Genomic DNA, 20,914 nt, shown 5'->3' on the forward strand with positions numbered 1-20,914 from the left:
GTTAATATGAAAGAAATGAATTTATCAGGTAAGTTCTTACATAAATTATGTTTTTTGTTTATTAAAGGGACAGTAAAGTCAAAGTTAAACTTGAATGGATTGGATAGAGCAGGAAGTTTTTAAATAGCTTTCCAATTTACTTATTTTATCAATTTTACTTAGTTCTTTTGGTATCCCTTGTTAAACAATAATTCTAGGTGATCTCAGGAGCGTGCATGTGTCTTTAGCCATCTGACAGCAGTGTTAGCAACATTGTTTATAGCAATGTTAAACATAGTTGCAATCACTTCTGCTATAGAGGGCACGTGCATAGAGGGCACGTGCATCCTATTTGCCTACTTAGGTTTACTTTTCAAGAAAGGATATCAAAGGAACAAAGCACATATGATAATAGAACATCAGAATGGTTACTACTTTCAAAGCTATTATTTTTCCCTCGTGCCCATAGCTCACTTCAGAGACATTCACTTTCCTTAACAGGTTACAGGTACTTGTTGATGAAGCTCCTCATTTTAAAGTGAATGTAAATTTTGATGCTATAGTGCCCGGTTTTAAAAATTTGATTAAAAACAGGGGCACTTTAATTCATCAAAATTTACATTTCACTCCTGTTGTGAAAAGAAACTTACCTTTTAATCTTCACAGCAGCTCCAGCTTCCTCCGGTCATCGCAAAGTCTCTTCCTGGGTCTAAAATGAGGAATCCGCTGTATTCTGTTTAGCACATAAAATACAGAGTGGGAGGTTTTATATTTTTGCAGTTTAAAAGTTACAGAACATATTAAAAGGCTACATGAATTATATAGAGCTATGCAGCCACTGCAAAAATATAAACCTCCCACTCTTTGTCCTAAATACTAACTTGAAGGGCACAATACAGCTTTTAAAAAGCAGGGAAAGAATGGGAAGGAACACCTAAGCTCCACGGTTATGGCTGCCAGTATGAAGACGTAGAGTTCATCAGCAAGTAAGGGGTTAAAATAAAAAGAGCGGCAGGCGTGTGAGAAAAGCCAATAGCATGCTGAGTAGTAACCATTTTGTTGTAGTTATACTCAGCAGTTTATTTTCCCTTTAACCCCTTTGCTACCCCGGGAATTTCAGAGAAAAACTTGCTCAAAGTACTGGAGAATTTTTAGCATTTTTGCTATCACTCTGTTTAAACATGAACATTTTTTTGATGTAAGTATGAAAACTATATTTTAAAAGTAGGCAACCCAAGGTATTGATCTAGGCCCATTTTGATATATTTGATGCCACTATTTGGCCACCAAATACGATCATATTAAAAAAAATTGTTAACTTTTTCCGCAAACTTTGGGTTTGTCATTGAAATTATTTACACACAGCTACTGCAGTCATATAACAATTGGTTGTAAAAGCTTCTCTGGGGTCCCCTTTGTTCAGAAATAGCAGATCAGACATGCATGGCTTTTTGCAATTTTTGGCAATTAGAAGGCCGCTAATTGCAGCTACGCACCCTAAACTGACAGCAGGGACGGCAGAATGTGCCACATTGTTGAACGTAGATACTACGTCAACACAGTATGCTGTGTGATGAAGTACCTATGTCCAAATGGCGCAAGGTGTTAATCTATCTCTGTCTATCTATTGGGTACTTATAGAGCGCAAACTAATCACCCGTGAGTGTCTCAAGGCGCTAAGGGAAAGCAGATAGGAGGAGGGGGGGAGGGGATGTGCGTTCAGTCTAAGAGCCAGGTTTTGAGGTCCTTTCTGAACTTTGTAAGGGAGGTGGATTGTCTGATGTGCAGCGGGTGGGTGTTCCATGTCTTTGCTGCTATGTGGGAGAAGGATCTTCCGCCCACTGTGGATTTGCTGATGCGGGGGACTGCGAGTGCTTGGTCGGCCGATCGTAGTTGTCTGGCGGAGGTGTAGAAATTTATGCGGTGGTTTATGTATTTGGGTCCGATGTTGTGTAGGGCCTTGAACGCGTGGGTAAGGAGCTTGAAGGTGATTCTCTTGTTAATGGGGAGCCAGTGAAGGTTCCATAGGTGTTCGGTGATCTGGCATTGGAGAGGGATGTCGAGGATGAGTCTGGCTGAGGCGTTCTGGATACGTTGGAGTCTCTTTTGGAGTTTGATGGTGGAGCCGGCATAGAGTGCGTTGCCGTAGTCCAACCGGCTGCTGACAAGAGCGTGAGTGACTGTTCCTGGTTTCGGTAGGGATCCATTTGAAGATTTTTCGTAGCAGGTGGAGGATGTGGAAGCATGTTGAGGTGATGGCATTGATTTGTCGGTTCATGGAGAGTGATGACTCCAGGATGAAGCCTAGATTTCGTGCGTGGTCGGTTGGGGTTGGAGGGTGACCGAGGGCTGTGGGCCACCAGGAGTCATCCCATGCGGATTTATTGGGTCCGAGGAGGACGACTTCGGTTTTGTCTGTGTTCAGTTTGAGCCGGTTGTCATTCATCCAGGTGGCGACTGCTGTTAGGCCTTTGTGGACGTTCTTTTTGGTGGTGGTGGGATCTCGGGTGAGTGAGATGATTAACTGGGTGTTGTCGGCGTAGGAGACGATGTTGAGGTCATGGCGTTGGACGATGGCTGCGAGAGGGGCCATGTAGATGTTGAAGAGGGTGGGACTCAGCGAAGAGCCTTGCGGTACACCACAGTTGACTGGTGTGGCTTTGGAGGAGAAAGGAGGGAGTCTGACTTTCTAGGTCCTGCCCGTGAGGAAGGAGGTGATCCATTCCAGGGCTTTGCTGCGTATGCCAGCGTCGTGTAGGCAGGTGCAGAGGGTGTTGTGGCCGACAGTGTCAAAGGCTGCTGAGAGGTCGTCTAGGAGGATGAGGGCGGCAGTTTCTCCTCGGTCGAGCATGGCGCAGATGTCGTCTGTGGCGGCGAGGAGGGCGGTCTCAGTGCTGTGGTTGCTTCTGAAGCCGGATTGGGAGTGGTCCAGGGTGTGGTTGGCCTCCATTGTGGTCAATAAGTTGCGAGTTGATGGACTTCTCTATGACTTTGGCCGGGAAGGGGAGTAGCGAAATGGGACGGTAGTTATTCGGGTCTGCCGAGGGTTTCTTCAGCAGGGGTTTCAGTTCCGCATGCTTCCAGACATCCAGGAAGGTGCCGGTTTTGATGGAGCAGTTGATGGTGTGGCAGAGTTCAGGGGGGATGGTGTTGCTTGCATTGTTAAATATGTGATGAGGGCATGGTGGACATTTTAAATGCTCAACAAGCAACATGGTGGACATTTTAAATGCTCAACAAGCGTAAGAACATTTTCCAGCACAGGAAAATAATATTAAAATAAAACCTGTATAATATTTTGATGTCCTTTTTTTAAAACCAACAAATAAGAATTTGTTTGTAATTTTCTTTTTAAAGACTTAACGATGGATTGGAATGGTGTTCAAGAGTAGATACTCCTTTCTGGAAAATAAGGTCCTTTATAAACAGAAGTGTGAATTTAGCTTAATTAGGGAATATGTGCTAGGACCATATATCAAATTCTTTCTCACTAAACAAGGCAACTATCAGTCATGTTTGAGATTTCAAATAAAAATTTTAAACTAAATAGGCCGAGCAATTCTTATCTGCATTCAATGGTAGTAAAAAATACCCCCAGAAGATCTTTATTCTCTACAATGGGAGCTGTGTGTGGAAATAATGAGATACATTTGATTTCTATGTCCTTCTTTGTAATCTGATTTGTTAACATTGTTTGCATGATATTGAATTAGGCTTTACAAAACAAAACAATCTCTTGGCTTCTGGCTCTCATCTGGTGTAAATATAGTACTCTCACAAGAAGTGAACCCTGGGGCAGTTTGACAGTGAACCGTGATTTGAAAATTTAGTTTGTCTACAATAAAATATAGCGGTTTTTTTTAGTGTTTTTTTTTTTTAAAACTCTGATCAGACCTTGATCTGTGATCCTCATGTACACCAGCAGCACATAGGGTGCAAAATGATTACTTAGAAGGATAGAAAGGTCAAAATGCATGGCTGCATTTACATTTTAAGAAGAAACATGTTTGCAATATACACCCATTATCACAAATGCTTCTAGTAAAAATGTTTACTTTTTTTCCCCCAGTGGCATATGCACATATGTTACGAGTCCCCGTGCACCAGTATTTGAAAACCACACATGACTGTTGACTTGTATTACACAAATTGAAATTCATTCTTGCACACTTCAGTTTAGACCTTTCTGTCCCTTTAACGGTCAGGTTAAAAAGAAAAAAGGTGGTGTTAGCAATTACTAAAACCAGACTTTTTAAAGAATTATGACATTGCATCGCTTTCATTTTAGAAACGTTCACTGTGCTTTGTTTCTAGAGAGACCAAACGTCAAATCTGCAACCTATTTTTTAAATTACCTAAACCATCTATTTGATTTGCAGAGTGGGGCTGGCTTTGATACTGACATAAATGACCCATGACCCACCAATCCAAGCTCCCAAGCAGGAAATCATTGATGATTGGCAAGTGTGTGCTCCAATTTTTCTTAGTGGTTGTGTTCTGCACCGGGCAGGAAGCATTAAGCAGTGCTTTAACTATGTGTTATCCCTTTTTGTGGGGGATAAACACACAGGCCTAGTTTTCACTGCAGTTGTAAACTGTTAAAGGGACACTAAACCCAATTTTTTTTCTTTTGTGATTCAGATAGACCATGCAATTTTAAGCAACTTTCTAATTTACTCATATTATCAATTTTTCTTCATTCACTTGGTATCTTTATTTTAAAAACAAGATGTAAGTTTAAATGCCGGCTCATTTTTGGTGAACAACCTAGGTTGTTCTTGCTGATTGGTGGATAAATGTACCCACCTATAAACAAGTGCTGTCCAGGGTCTGAACCAAAAATTGTCTGGCTCCTTAGCTTAGATGTCTTTTTCAAATAAAGATAGCAAGAGAACGAAGAAAAATTGATAATAGGAGTACATTAGAAAGTTGCTTAAAATTGCATGCTCTGTCTGAATCACGAAAGAGAAAATTTGGGTTCAGTGTCCCTTTAACTGGTGGTAACATAATACATCTCCATAGGATTTAATGGAAACCACCAGTTTACACACTTTATGACAGCAATGTAAACTGTGAAATGCTTTAAAGGGACAGTTGACCCTAAAATATTCTTCACTTTAATTTGTTTCCAATGATCAATTTTACATGCTGGAGTGTATTACATTTTTTACAAACTGGGGATATTGTCCTTCCTGACAGGAAGTAGCAAAGAGAGCACCACAGCAGAGCTGTCTATATAGCTCCCCCTTAACTCCACCCCCCAGTCATTCGACCGAAGGCCAAGGAAGAAAAGGAGAAACTATAAGGTGCAGAGGTGACTGAAGTTTACATAAAAAAATACTATCTGTCTTGAATAGACAGGGCGGGCCTTGGACTCGGTACATCGCAAAAGAAAGAAATTTATCAGGTAAGCATAAATTTTGTTTTCTTTTGCATGATGTACCGAGTCCACGGATTCATCCTTACTTGTGGGATATTGTCCTTCCTGACAGGAAGTAGCAAAGGGAGCACCACAGCAGAGCTGTCTATATAGCTCCCCCCTTAACTCCACCCCCCAGTCATTCTCTTTGCTGGCTCTAAGCAGGAAGGGTAAAGAGAAGAGGTGTTGAATCTAGTTTCTCTGCAACTGACTGCTTGGAGATTGAACGCTTGATTCTATCTAAGCGGGGTTTCTCTGAGTCAGTCATAAATACCTTGATTCAGGCTCGAAAGCCTGTTACCAGGAAAATCTATCATAAGATATGGCGTAAATATCTTTTTTGGTGCAAATCCAAAGGCTTCTCCTGGAGTAAAATCAGGGTTCCTAGGATTTAGTCTTTTCTCCAAGAGGGATTGGAGAAAGGATTGTCAGCTAGTTCCCTATAGACAGATATCTGCTCTGTCTATTTTGTTGCACAAGCGTCTGGCAGATGTTCCAGACGTTCAGGCTTTTTGTCAGGCTTTAGCTAGAATTAAGCCTGTGTTTAAACCTGTTGCTCCGCCATGGAGTCTAAATTTAGTTCTTAGAGTTATTCAGGGGGTTCCGTTTGAACCCATGCATTCCATAGATATTAAGCTTTTATCTTGGAAAGTTTTGTTCCTAGTTGCTATCTCTTCAGCTCGAAGAGTTTCTGAACTATCTGCATTACAATGTGACTCACCTTATCTTGTGTTCCATGCTGATAAGGTGGTTTTGCGTACCAAGCCTGGGTTCCTACCTAAGGTTGTTACTAACAGGAATATCAATCAGGAAATTGTTGTTCCTTCTCTGTGTCCTAATCCTTCTTGTAAGAAGGAACGTCTGTTGCACAACTTGGACGTGGTTCGTGCTTTGAAATTTTACTTGCAGGCAACCAAAGATTTTCGTCAAACATCTTTGTTTGTTGTCTATTCTGGAAAGCGTAGGGGTCAAAAGGCTACGGCGACTTCTCTTTCCTTTTGGCTGAAAAGCATCATCCGTTTGGCTTATGAGACTGCTGGACAGCAGCCTCCTGAAAGGATTACAGCTCATTCTACTAGAGCGGTAGCTTCCACATGGGCTTTTAAAAATGATGCTTCTGTTGAACAGATTTGTAAGGCTGCGACTTGGTCTTAGCTTCATACCTTTTCCAAATTTTACAAATTTTATACTTTTGCTTCTTCGGAGGCTATTTTTGGGAGAAAGGTTTTGCAAGCAGTGGTGCCTTCCGTTTAGGTTTCTGTCTTGTCCCTCCCTTCATCCGTGTCCTAAAGCTTTGGTATTGGTATCCCACAAGTTAGGATGAATCCGTGGACTCGGTACATCATGCAAAAGAAAACAAAATTTATGCTTACCTGATAAATTTCTTTCTTTTGCGATGTACCGAGTCCACGGCCCGCCCTGTCTATTCAAGACAGATAGTATTTTTTTATGTAAACTTCAGTCACCTCTGCACCTTATAGTTTCTCCTTTTCTTCCTTGGCCTTCGGTCGAATGACTGGGGGGTGGAGTTAAGGGGGAGCTATATAGACAGCTTCCTGTCAGGAAGGACAATATCCCACAAGTTAGGATGAATCCGTGGACTCGGTACATCGCAAAAGAAAGAAATTTATCAGGTAAGCATAAATTTTGTTTTTACTTTATTTCGGTGTTTGAAATAGCTGATTTATTCCTGTGCTAACCCTACCTATTCTGAAAGTTTCTATAGTTAAACTATAGTTAAACCATTGACTGTGAGGAATATAGAGTTCACAATTAAACTACAGAAAAAGGGGACAAAACAAATAATGTAAATATTTTGCAAAATCAACCCCTGTTACCATCTCTTACCTTAGACATCCTGCTCCCCTATGCAGGGGTTAAACACATAGTAGAGCAGGGTCGATAGTTTTAAAAATTACATTTGGTAACTAATTACATCATGTCATTTTTCTACTATTATGGCCCTTTAAGTACTGCTAATAGAAATCTTAGATGGTTTAGATTAAATCATATGGATGGTTTGACAGATAATAAAATGTTCATTTTCCATTGTTCTCTCTATGTATTTGTGTTTGATTAAACTGTAAGAATTAAGATATAGTCTAAATAATCAGATATGTTAATTAGTTCTGCTCTCCCTAACTGCTCAGCCCATTTTGTTGGCTTGTGGTTTCAATTAGTATAAACCATTAGTTCATATACAAATATTAACCCAAATTTTACAGTATGCTGTCCCTTTAAGTTACTTTAATGTAATTTTTAATATTTTTTGTGTCGTTGTTTTAGTCCTTTCAAAAATCATTTCAGTGATATCATTAATCATTGAAATTAAAGCATCAGTTCAGTGAAAATGTGAGGTCGGTTTAACCTGATGACCTATATGCTGTTTACATTTCTGTGATAGAGATATGAAACTAAATGTTTCATAATTCTTTCCTCGAGCACAATTATAGTATTAAGTTATTTACATTTGCCTTTTTCTGTAAGGTGATATGACCATTGTTCTCTGAGTTTCAGTAGTTTTCTTTTTTTTATGTTTGATGATACCTTTTGGGAGGACAGTTTGCACAAAACCCGTTTCTGTCAAATTGTCTTTTCTGCCAAGAGCTCTTATGTTCCATTGGAGAATCTGTTTATATGTGCCCAGTTGAAGAAACCTTTTTGTTTTGTTAATGCCACTAAAGCCTTGAGCTAAGCTTAATAAATCAAGTTCAGCTGTACTAGTGGGCCATGGATTTTCCCGACATGATGTGTCCTAATAATATACATCTTGACCTTAATTTTCGACACTTACATGATGGAATTTCAGTTCTACCCATTCCAGATTCCAGACCTGCAATTTTGCTAGATTAATTTACTGTGAACCAGAGAACTCTGGGTAAGATATGCAAATTAGACAGGCATCATCTGACACCATTTGTTTTCTATCACTGTGTTTAGACAAATTTGCATATTTTAGCAAGAGTTCTCTGGTTTACTTTTTTGTTTGCCCTGGTAATAAGCTGCAAACCAAACCGATCTTCTGGCGATTTGAACTTATGTGTTGAAAACAGCTAGAAGTTAGGGTTGGCTGGGAACCTCCTTGTAGTCTCAGTGAAACCGATGGCATCTGTTTCTTTGACAGAGCCCTTGGAGGATGGTTATTTCTCTTATAGGCTGGTATTACTTGATCTATCATTGGTTTCCTGGTCTTAAAAAGGGCATTCGACTACTATCTGTTTTTTTTTGGTCCTTCTCCTTCTCAGCAGTGATGGGTATGTGATCACTAGGAGATTCTCTCCCTACAATTGCTTGCCTGTGGTTTCCTCCAAGGCACGGCATACTGAAATAGCATGAAATACTTCTCTGAAGCCCTTTAAACAGCTAAAATATGGCATTTGTCCTTAAGTTGTTAAATATTAAAGATATAAGTGTAAAGGTTTAGTTTCTGTAAAGTACATCAGTTTCTATAAAGTAATGGATGAAGCCATGTTTAAACTTAAATTATCCGCTTATCTGTCGCTCTTGCTGAGGATAATAGGGACATATATAAAACAGGCAATAAAAGTGCGTAGAACCATGCTAATAGTAGATAATTGCAATCAAGGTTGTGTGAAACATAGGATTGTTAAAGTATTTTTTTTTTAATTTTGGTCCCTTATTGTCCTCAACAGAAGAGATGGATAAGGGGGAAAACTTAAGTTTAAACATGGCAGCTCCCATTTATTTTATAGAAACCCTGAAATTTAAAAAACAACCATGTTCAAAGTGAAATAACAGGAAAAATTGACAAAATTAGTCTAAAATGAAGATTAATGTGATTTTGTTGATTATAAATAACACTTTTGGGGTCCAGATTTGTAGTTCAAATATCTAGAACATTTTCTGTTTTGCAATTTGTTTGTTTTGTTTTGAATTTAAATTGTTTTTACAACAATCTAACATTTAGTTTACTGTAATGGTATATCTAATGCTATCTTTAAATTTAATATTCGATTCAATTTTTTTTAATTCGATTTGAATTATGAAATATTTTATTTAAGTTTTTTTATTTAAATCAATGTATTTGAGATAGTATTTATAATGCGCTTTTTAAATGTAATATTCAAATGAAGCAATAGAAACCAAATCAATACATTTGTATCTATCATGTGTCAATTTACTAAATTCCTTATCACATGAGCTATTGAACTTCTGATTAATATTTGTTAAAGCGATAGGAAAGTCCAAATTAAATTTGGATGATTCAGACAGAGCATGTAATTTTAAGACACTTTTAAATTTACTTCTATTTTCAAATGTGCTTTGTTCTAAAGGTATTTCTTGTTAAAAAAAGACTACGCACATATTTTACACTAGTGGGAGCTAGCTGCTGATTGGTGTCTGCATACATGATTTGTCTCTTGTGATTGGCTAACTACATGTGTTCAGCTAGCTGCCAATGTTCCTTCAGCAAAAGATAAGAGAATGAAGCAAATTTGATAATCAAAGTCAATTGGAAAGTTGTTTTTAAATGGTATGTTCTATCCAAATAATGAAAGAAAAATGTGGCGTTTCCTGTCCCTTTTAAATTGAATGTTACTTTAGTTTTTTAATCATAATTAGATTGAATATCTACATTTGAAATTTTGAATCTAATTATGATAAAAAATGAAAGTAACATTCGAAAACCCGGAAAAACCATTTAATTACCAACTTTTAATGGATTGTTGTTCTTATCAACATTCGAATGTTCACAGGACTATTTGGTCTACCAAGCAAATGGCATATTTGCCCATCCCTACCCATATGCTACACAAAACATGCTCTCCCTGCCCCATGCACTGTGTTCAGTATAGCAACCAAGAATGCAGGTGCAGAAAAAAATAAGGGTTTATAATGAATACCATTATATAAGGAAAATGACATGCCACACTGTCGAAAGCATATAGCTATCTGGGTGACAGGATCTATAGTGTCTATATCACTACATTGTTCTAAAATACTAACTTTTAGGGATCTTTGTTCATGCTGTATATTGAAAGGAATATTATGTACAAGTGACAAGATACACAGGTAACCCAAGCTAAGGGACCAGAAAAATACAGTAGATTTACGTAATCCACAAATGCATGATAACAATACAATGCAATAGTACTTAGTCTGAACTTCAAATGAGTAGTAGATTTTATTCTAATACATTTTTAAATTAAGTCTATTTCCACTCCTGTATCATGTGACAGCCATCAGCCAATCACAAATGCATACATGTTTATTTTGTGCAAATGTGCAAAGTTGTTTACAATTGCATGCTCTGAATCATGTAAGTTTTATTTTGGACTTGAGTGTCCTTTTAGCTTAAAGGGTTATTACAGTGGAAAAGTCATATACTGTAATCATTTTATCACTATCAAACCTGCACCTCCATATGTTTACCCCCCTATTGAGCATCTTAAATATTGTATGTAGGTACATTCACACTCTGTACATGTCTATATGCCTACAATTAGAAGTTATTTGTTCCAAGATTCTAGTCAAATTGAATACTAGAGCCTCGCGTGCCTTACTTTAAATTCAATATAAACATTTGTATTTGTTGGTTTTCTGAGCTGGAAGCAGCTTTTCTGACCAGTTGTAGATATAGGAACACATGAAGGTGTTTTATTTGATGCCTACAGAAAAGCAACTACCACTGTATATATCTGTTACAGTATATTTATTGTTTTTAAACCTATTAAATCAATATTTATTTGATCAGCAGTTTGTGTATTTGATATTTTCACACTCCTTTTAACTTTATATATTTGACATAGACGCAAACATAAAAAATAATTTCTTATTATTCTTTGAAGATTCCCTTAATTTATTTAATTAAATGGACATGAAACCCATTTATTTTCTTTCATGATTTAGATAGACCATGCAAATATAAATGACTTTCACATTTATTTCAACTATCTAATTTGTTTAGTTTTCTTTGTATCCTTTGTTGAAAGTATACCTAGGTAGGCTCAGAAGCTGCTGATCGGTTGCTGCACATTTTTGCCTCCTGTTATTGGCCTTCAGCTATCCCCCAAGAGAAGGAAGCAAATTAGATAATAAAAGTAAATTGGAAAGTTGATTAAAATTGTATGCTCTATCTGAATCATGATATAAATGTTTTGAGTTTCATGTCCCTTTAAGTATATGTGTTTAGCTAAAACAATACTTGTAAAGCAAGTAATCCTGTCTTCCTCTTGTATAAAACAAGTCGTAATTTGTGCTAATAACTAGCTATTAAATAATAAATACAGTGTTGTAATGTAGTAATTGCAACAGTTTGTTTACTGTGTGCTACCATAATATATTAAGTATTACAGTCATATATTTAAAATGACAATGTATTTTAGTTCCGTGTGATTTATGCTTTTTTTCAGGTGTAAATCAAAGACTTTCAGCTACAGGAAACTTCCTACAACATCTGTCATTATTGCTTTTTACAATGAGGCTATGTCAACACTGCTCCGAACGATACATAGCGTTTTAGAAATGTCTCCTTCGGTGCTTCTGAAAGAAATTATATTGGTGGATGACTTCAGTGATAAAGGTATTTTTTAAGTTGAAAAACTTGTGGTAGTATTCTGTATAGATGTATAACTTACTTAGTTTGGACGAAGAGTTTTCTACCTGTGTATTGCGTTACATTTTGCATTGTAGACTTAATATCTTTAGATTCAAGTATTGATGAATTATTTGATCATTATCTTTAGCAGGTTGGTGAATTTGTATACTGCATATATTGTAATTCTGTGATGCAGTATATGGGTTTGTGCTGGATAAGGTCTTTCTAAACTACTTTCATCTTTATTATATACTAGTCCCACCCCTTGCTCTCTCTCCCCACCTCTCTTTTGCTTTCTCTCTCCCCCTCTCTTTTGCTTTCTCTCTCCCCCTCTCTTTTGCTTTCTCTCTCTCCCCCTCTCTTTTGCTTTCTCTCTCTCCCCCTCTCTTTTTTGCTTTCTCTCTCTTCCCCTCTCTTTTTTGCTTTCTCTCACTCCCCCCTCTCTTTTGCGCTCTCTCTCACTCCACCTCTTTTGCACTCTCTCTCACTCCACCTCTTCTGCGCTCTCTCTCAATCCACCTCTTTTGCGCTCTCACTCACTCCACCTCTTTTGCGCTCTCTCTCACTCCACCTCTTTTGCGCTCTCTCTCACTCCACCTCTTTTGCGCTCTCTCTCACTCCACCTCTTTTGCGCTCTCTCTCACTCCACCTCTTTTGCGCTCTCTCTCACTCCACCTCTTTTGCGCTCTCTCTCACTCCACCTCTTTTGCGCTCTCTCTCACTCCACCTCTTTTGCGCTCTCTCTCACTCCACCTCTTTTGCGCTCTCTCTCACTCCACCTCTTTTGCGCTCTCTCTCACTCCACCTCTTTTGCGCTCTCTCTCACTCCACCTCTTTTGCGCTCTCTCTCACTCCACCTCTTTTGCGCTCTCTCTCACTCCACCTCTTTTGCGCTCTCTCTCACTCCACCTCTTTTGCGCTCTCTCTCACTCCACCTCTTTTGCGCTCTCTCTCACTCCACCTCTTTTGCGCTCTCTCTCACTCCACCTCTTTTGCGCTCTCTCTCACTCCACCTCTTTTGCGCTCTCTCTCACTCCACCTCTTTTGCGCTCTCTCTCACTCCACCTCTTTTGCGCTCTCTCTCACTCCACCTCTTTTGCGCTCTCTCTCACTCCAACCCTCTTTTGCGCTCTCTCTCACTCCAACCCTCTTTTGCGCTCTCTTTCTCCAACCCTCTTTTGCGCTCTCTTTCTCCAACCCTCTTTTGCGCTCTCTTTCTCCAACCCTCTTTTGCGCTCTCTTTCTCCAACCCTCTTTTGCGCTCTCTTTCTCCAACCCTCTTTTGCGCTCTCTTTCTCCAACCCTCTTTTGCGCTCTCTTTCTCCAACCCTCTTTTGCGCTCTCTTTCTCCAACCCTCTTTTGCTCTCTTTCTCCAACCCTCTTTTGCTCTCTTTCTCCAACCCTCTTTTGCTCTCTTTCTCCAACCCTCTTTTGCTCTCTTTCTCCAACCCTCTTTTGCTCTCTTTCTCCAACCCTCTTTTGCTCTCTTTCTCCAACCCTCTTTTGCTCTCTTTCTCCAACCCTCTTTTGCTCTCTCCCTCCCACCCTCTTTTGCTCTCTCCCTCCCTCCCTCTCTTTTGCTCTCCCCCCTCTCTTTTGCTCTCTCTCTTTTTCTCTTTTTCTCTCGCTCTCGCTCTCTCTCTCTTGCTCTTTACCCTCTTTTTTGATCTGTCTCTCTTGCACGCGCGCCCACGTCTCTACTGCGCATGACAGCTTCGGACAAACACACTTGGCCTTTTATATTATAGGATATACCTGTATATAACACACAGAAAAAGTCAAGCACTCACTCACAAGCTCTCAACTAAGTTAAAAAGCAGCAATGGAAGAGTTAGCACATCTGGCCAAATGGGAAAAGCCCAGGTACCTCGTCAAGGTCTCTTCCAAAAAACCTGGGTCCCTAAACAGCCACACAATGCAGGCTCACAATCAAACAACTGTGGGAAAAAAAGGAGGGTGCACAGGCTTATGTAATCTCCCCAAACATATACAAAACACTGGTGGCAGGGGCGTATTTAGGTTTTGTGCTGCCCTAGGCACTCAAAATTCTGCTGCCCCCCCACCCCAGGTTTAAGGCCTTTTTTTAGACATAATATTTTTGGGGCAGGGCGTAAAAAATTAAAAAGATAATGTCTTTTTAAGTAGATGTTCACCAGGGCTTGCATTCACTCTGGTCACACACACACACACACACATATATATATATATATATATATATATATATATATATATATATATATATATATATATATATATATATATATATTTTTTTTTTTAAGACATTATTTTGCAAGTCAAATGATTAAAGTGTTTGTATCAGAAAAAAATATCCTTCACTGTATGCGTATGATAGTTTGTCAGTAGGTAGTTGTTTAACCTTAAACATTTTCTTTGGTGATTGACAGTTATTTAAGCAAAATATCTGCTTGGATAAATGTGTAATGAATATACAAACTGGCCTTTAAAAGTACTTAAAAAATACAACAGTAGTTATGATAGGTTTAGGAATTGTATCCTAGGGGATAAAGTCACATGATACAATCATAATAAAGTATATACTTGTATTGCTTTCTGAATGTATTAAATGCATACAACATATTTTCAGTTGTGTTTTAAGTCACATAGTTGTATAGATTCAGCAATAAATACTTATTCTTTGCATGTATGACAGATAGACAAACAGTAAATGTACAAGTATTTAGTGACTAATCCGTTTAAGTATTTTAATGCCTAATGAAGATGTATTGAAGGGAGAAAGGCATATGCTGTTTCACAGTGGTCACGTTGTAGTGCACACTGCACTGTGTAGTCTGTGTAAGTCTCAATCATGCGGTGGAGCCAGGAAGAATACTGCATTCCCTCTCAGTCCAGGCCAGGCTGCGCAAGTGAGCTCCGCCTCCACTGTCACCACGTCATGCGCACCCACATACAATCCCATAGGATAGCAATAGCCGGGCCAGCAATTTAAGTCATTAGTAATTGGTTGATTTAGCCACCCGGCCCTGAGTTCAGTAGAGTGGCCCTAGGGACTCAAAATTCTGCTGCCCCTTAAAAATCTGCTGCCCTAGGCACCGGCCTTGTTGGCCTATGCCTTAATACGCCCCTGACTGGTGGGGTCAGCACTCTCAGGCCGGACCGGGTACACATCCTATGACCCTGTAACATGCACAGCCCTGGGTGCAAAACAGCACTCTCAGGAAGCTGCACTGTCACCAGAGCCACAGGCAGTCAACACCAAACAGGCCTGGGTGCAAGGCCCAAAAAGGGAAAATTACAAAAAAATACATTAATATAATTTATTTTTTTTTTAAATTTCCCTTTTTGGGCCTTGCACCCAGGCAGGTCTGGGGTTAACTGCCTGTGACTCTGGTGACGGTGCAGCTTCCTGAGAGTGCTGGTTTGCACCTAGGGCTGTGCATGTTGCAGGGTCATAGGATGTGTAGCCGGTCCGGCCTGAGATATATATATATATATATATATATATATATATATATATATATATATATATATATATATATATATATATATATATATATATATATATATATATATATATATATATATATTCCACAGATCATCATCAATTACTGTTGGGAATATCACTCCTGGCCAGCAGGAGGAGGCAAAGAGCACCACAGCAAAGCTGTTAAGTATCACTTCCCTTCCCACAAACCCCAGTCATTCTCTTTGCCTGCGGTGCAAAGAGGGGGTGAAGTTTCGGTGTCTGATGTGAACTTGCTTCAATCAAGATTTTATTATTTTAAAGCAGAGTAGGTTTGCTCTGATCTTTCCCTTGGTCTAGCCGTATCCCACGTCCGTCTCTTCAGTAGGGCAGTGGTGGCTTTTAAGCAATTTGGAACTTGTGGGGTACAATCCCCTCTGCGCTTTCTCAACAGTTTTGCTACCCTAATTAGAAAGCCTGAGTAAGCTTACTCAGTCTTTCTTTTTTTCCACAGGTCCATGTGAGTGATGGAACCCTCTCAAACTGGGTGAGTTGTCCTGCTGCCAGATATATTGACATTCAGGTAGGTGCCAAGTGTATTTTTCTTTATTTGGAGGGAAAATCTGGCACTTCTGCAGCTTAAATTCTGTTAGGGGACATTGTTATCATTGACCCCTTTGAGGGTTAATTAGTGGCAGTCAGCAGGCACGTGGATGATGGGGAGAGTCTTTATTATTTATTGGTGCCTCAATATGTGTATTTGCCTATGGATTTACTCCCGGTCTAGGACTATGGGGGTATTCTGTTTGTCTATCAAGTTTTGTAAACTTTTTGCTTATCGACAAATGTGTTTTTTTTCCCCCTAATGGCCGCCGGGACTGCGTCTGACTACAGGAGAGGCGGCTCCCTTCAGAGGCAACAGTCATTTTCGCGCACTTCTGGACTCACTTCCTGTAACTTCCAGAACTCTGACGCTATCGTCAGAGGCGGTTTTCGGCTGTATTAAGAGTTCTTCAGCCAATAGGGTAGTGTTCTTGGGGGCCATAATAGATTCCCTATGAAAGTTTTTCTGACAGAGATTTTCGACTCTTGTCTTGCCCTTCAGTCCTCTCCTCGGCCGTCAGAGGCTCAATGCATCGAGGTTATTGGTCTGATGGTGGCTTCCATGGACATCATACCGTTCGCTCGATTCCATCTCAGAGCTCTGCAGTAATGCATGCTAAGACAATGGAACGGGGACTATGCAGATCTATCTCTGCGAATAGATCTGGATCAGGCGACGAGAGATTCTCTTCTGTGGTGGTTGTCTCAGTAACACCTCTCCCAGGTAACCTGGGTAACCTGCTTCTGCAGACCTACTTGGGTGATTGTGACTATGGATGCCAGCCTGCTGGGATGGGGAGCAGTCTGGGGCTAGTTGAAAGCTCAAGGTCTATGGACTCGGGAGGAGTCAGTTCTTCCCATAAACATCTTAGAACTGAGATTGATCTTCAATGCTCTACTGACCTGGTCTCAGTTATCAGGTTCCAGTCAGACAACATAACGTTGTTGGCATACATCAACCACCAGGGAGGAACTCAGAGTTCCTTGGCCATGACAGAGGTGGCCCGAATTATTCAGTGGGAGGAGACCCACAACTGTTGTCTATCTGCGATCCACATTCCAGGAGTAGACAATTGGGAAGCGGATTTTCTGAGCCGACAGACTTTTCATCTCGGGAAGTGGGAACTCCATCCGGAGGTGTTTTCCAGCCTGACCCTCAAATGGGGTGGCTGGAACTGGATCTCATGGCATCTCGGCAGAAAGCCAAGCTTCTAAGGTATGGTTCAAGGTCAAGGGATCCCCAGGCCATCCTGATAGATGCTCTAGCGGCCCCTTGGAATTTCAGTCTAGCATACCTGTTTCCCCTGTTCGCTCTCCTTCCATGGGTCATTGCTCGGATCAAGCAGGAGAGGGCGTTGGTGATTCTCATTGCACCGACGTGGCCTTGCAGAATCTGGTATGCAGACCTAGTGGAAATGTCATCTCTTCCACCTTGGAGACTACCTCTGAGGAATGACCTTCTACTTCAGGGTTCCTTCCTTCATCCAAATCTCGTTTTGCTGAAGCTGACTGCTTGGAGATTGAATGCTTAATTTTATCTAAGCATGGGTTCTCAGAGTCGGTTGATACAGGTTCGTAAGCCTGTTACTAGGCAGATTTACCATAAGATATGGCGTAAATATCTGTATTGGTGTAAATCCAAAGGCTATTCTTGGAGTAGAGTAAGGATTCCTAGGATTTTGTCTCTTCTCCAGGAGGGTCTGGAGAAGGGTCTGTCAGCAAGTACTCTGAAATGTCAGATTTCTGCTTTGTCTATTTTGTTGCACAAGCGTCTGGCGGATGTGCCAGATGTGCAATCTTTTTGTCAGGCCTTGGTCAGAATCAGGCCAGTGTTTAAACCTGTTACTCCTCCATGGAGTCTTAACCTTGTTCTTAAAGTTTTACAGCAGGCTCCGTTTGAGCCTATGCTTTCTTTAGATATTAAGAAGTTATCCTGGAAGGTTTTGTTTCTTGTTGCTATCTCTTCTGCTCGGAGAGTCTCGGAACTCTCAGCGCTGCAATGTGATTCTCCTTATCTTATCTTTCATTCTGATAAGGTGGTTCTCCGTACTAAGTTTGAGTTCCTTCCTAAGGTTGTTTCAAACAGGAATATTAATAAAGAGATTGTTCCTTCTCTGTCTCCTAATCCTTCTTCTCCTAAGGAGTGTTTGCTACACAACCTAGATGTTGTGCGTGCGCTGAAATTCTACTTGCAGACGACTATGGACTTTCGCCAGTCTTTTGCTTTGTTTGTGAGTTTCTCTGGGAAACGCAAGGGTCAGAAAGCTATGGCTTATTCTCTTTCTCTTTGGCTGAAAGGTATTATACGTTTAGCATATGAGACTGCTGGTCAGCAACCTCCTGAGAGAATCACGGCTCATTCCACGAGGGCTGTTTCTTCTTCCTGGGCCTTCAAAAATGAAGCTTCGGTGGAACAGATTTGCAAGGCTGCAACTTGGTCTTCCCTACATACTTTTTAAAAATGTTATAAATTTGATATTTTTGCTTCGGCTGAGGCTTCTTTTGGGAGAAATGTTCTTCAAGCAGTGGTGCCTTCTGTTTAGGTTACCTGTCTTGTAGGGATGATGATCCGAAGACTCACCGTGTCATTAGAAAGAAAACTAAATTTATGCTTACCTGATACTTATTTATTTCTTGACATGGTGAGTCCACGGGCCGCCCTGTTTTTCAGAAAATGTTTGGTTATATAAACCTCAGGCACCTATGCACCTTGTCTCGTTTCCTTTCTCTCCTTTTCCTTGGTCAAATGACTGGGGCTTGTGGGAAGGGAAGTGATACTTAACAGCTTTACTGTGGTGCACTTTGCCTCTTCCTGCTGGCCAGGAGTGATATTCCCAACAGTAATCGATGATGATCCGTGGACTCACCGTGTCAAGAAAGAAAGAAATGTATCGGGTAAGCATACATTTTGTATATGCCCTCACAGTCACTCAATGCACAATATTGTGCAACCACTCACTACAGCTACAGCAGTGTAGATGAAGGAAAAGTCCCATCCAGTGCTGAGGTTACCAGGTAGGTAGCCCGCCGTCCTCTGCACCAGCCGCCGCTTCCGTCACGGAACCTCAAAGAGCCTGCGTCATGTGGGTGGATCCAGGATTGGGTCCAAAACACGGCTGTGGGTGTATTCTCAGTATAGCTGTCTGTGGCAGGTCTGGAGGTGAGATAAATGGCACACCAGGCTTTTTAAGTTATAAGGCTGCACAACGGCTGCTGGTGGAAGCAGACAAGTCAGCTCACTCAAGCCGTAAATAATACAATAATAAAAGAGAAATAATAAGCTGCCAGACAAAGCAAATGCCTAGAAAGTTCCATTTATTTCAACCACAGTCAGGAGATATCACAGACAGGAACACCTGACATGTTTTGCGCTGGCGTACCTGCGCTTCATCAGAGATGATTGATTCTAGGTGTTGCATTGCATTATAAATGCTCAGTTAGCCAATCAAATATGGATAAGATCACACCCTCTATGCCTCCATTAACCCTCAAATTGCTAAACTGCAAAAAAACATAAGGGTGTGTATATGGAGGAAAGAGTAAGGAGTGAGATGCATCAATGTTTCTTAATCAAAACATTACATAGTATACAATATAATATATTACATCACAAGAAAATAAAAGCAAAAATCAACAATTAAAAAAACAAATGTACATAACATAATAAAAAATAACAAAATCATGAGAGTAATATTAGTAATAATAATAATAATAAAGGACATAAATAAAACCTATTTGTACAAATATGGTAGTACACAGAAAATACATATGTACAGATGTTAGGTATATAAATTTATCAGATTCGATGTAACAATGAAAAAAATGTGATTATAGTCCTAAACTTAAAGGGACACTGTTTTTTCTTTTTTTCCTTTTGTGATTCAGATAGAGCATGCAACTTTCTAATTTACTCCTATTATCAAATTTTCTTCAATCTCTTGGTATCTTTATTTGAAAGTTTAGATGCTGGCCCATTTTTGGTGAACAACCTGGGTTGTTGTTGCTGATTGGTGGATAAATTCACCCACCAATAAACAAGTGCTGTCCAGGATACTGAATCAAAAATTGTCTGACTCCTTAGCTTAGATGCCTTCTTTTTCAAATAAAGATAGCAAGAGAACGAAGAAAATATTATATATAATTTTTTTTTTATAATAGGAGTAAATTAGAAAGTTGCTTAAAATTGCATGCTTTATCTGAATCACAGAAGAATAAATTTGGGTTAATTGTCCCTTTAAAACACTAGGAACTAGAAGCTAGTAGTCGGTATGGGACACTGTGTGTGTGTTTGTGTGTGTGTGTGTGTATATGTATATATATATATATGTATGTACAGTATGTATGTGTGTGTGTGTATGTATATATATATATATATATATATATATATATATATATATATATATAATAAGTGTGTGTGTGTGTATATATTTATCTGGAATGTAGACTCTGTTATTCTTGAATAAAACTACCTATGGTTTTCTGTTTTTGTATGGTCTTTATTGACAGACTTTTCTAAGTCACTGTGTACTTTCAGTTCTGCAGGAATCTTTTTTGCTGCATTGAAATGTAGACACGGTTTAAAATATCTTCTACAAGTTTCAATTAAGTTTAAATCCAGGGTTATCGAAGATGAAACTTGTGTTCTTTTGCTTTTTGTCCCCCCCTCCCGCTAAACTAATTCAGTTGAGAGAATCACTTATACAGAAAGTGCCACATAATTCAGAGATCCTGCTTTAGATTCTAACTCAGGGGGGATAGGCTAATTAGTTACATACAGCAGGAGACAATTTGGGAATCCTTTATAAAATAAATAATTAGTATGAGGTTCCTTTTGGAACTTACTGGGCCCATAGGGCAATCTCATAAGATGGGCTTAGCACAATCCTTTTCAGAAAATCATACAAATAGGAG

General features: G+C 39.7%; 1 protein-coding gene across 1 annotated transcript in view; it reads left to right on the forward strand.

Moving 5' to 3' along the window:
• The window catches only part of GALNT4 (polypeptide N-acetylgalactosaminyltransferase 4), a 220,716-nt gene that overhangs the window by 58,089 nt on the left and 141,713 nt on the right, over nt 1-20,914 (forward strand). The window contains exon 3 of the mRNA XM_053714400.1: nt 11,773-11,942. Within this exon, the coding sequence (XP_053570375.1) occupies nt 11,773-11,942 (170 nt within the window). The remainder of the gene's footprint in view (nt 1-11,772; nt 11,943-20,914) is intronic.

The sequence above is a fragment of the Bombina bombina genome, chromosome 5, assembly GCF_027579735.1.
Source record: "Bombina bombina isolate aBomBom1 chromosome 5, aBomBom1.pri, whole genome shotgun sequence".
NCBI classification, from domain to species: domain Eukaryota; kingdom Metazoa; phylum Chordata; class Amphibia; order Anura; family Bombinatoridae; genus Bombina; species Bombina bombina.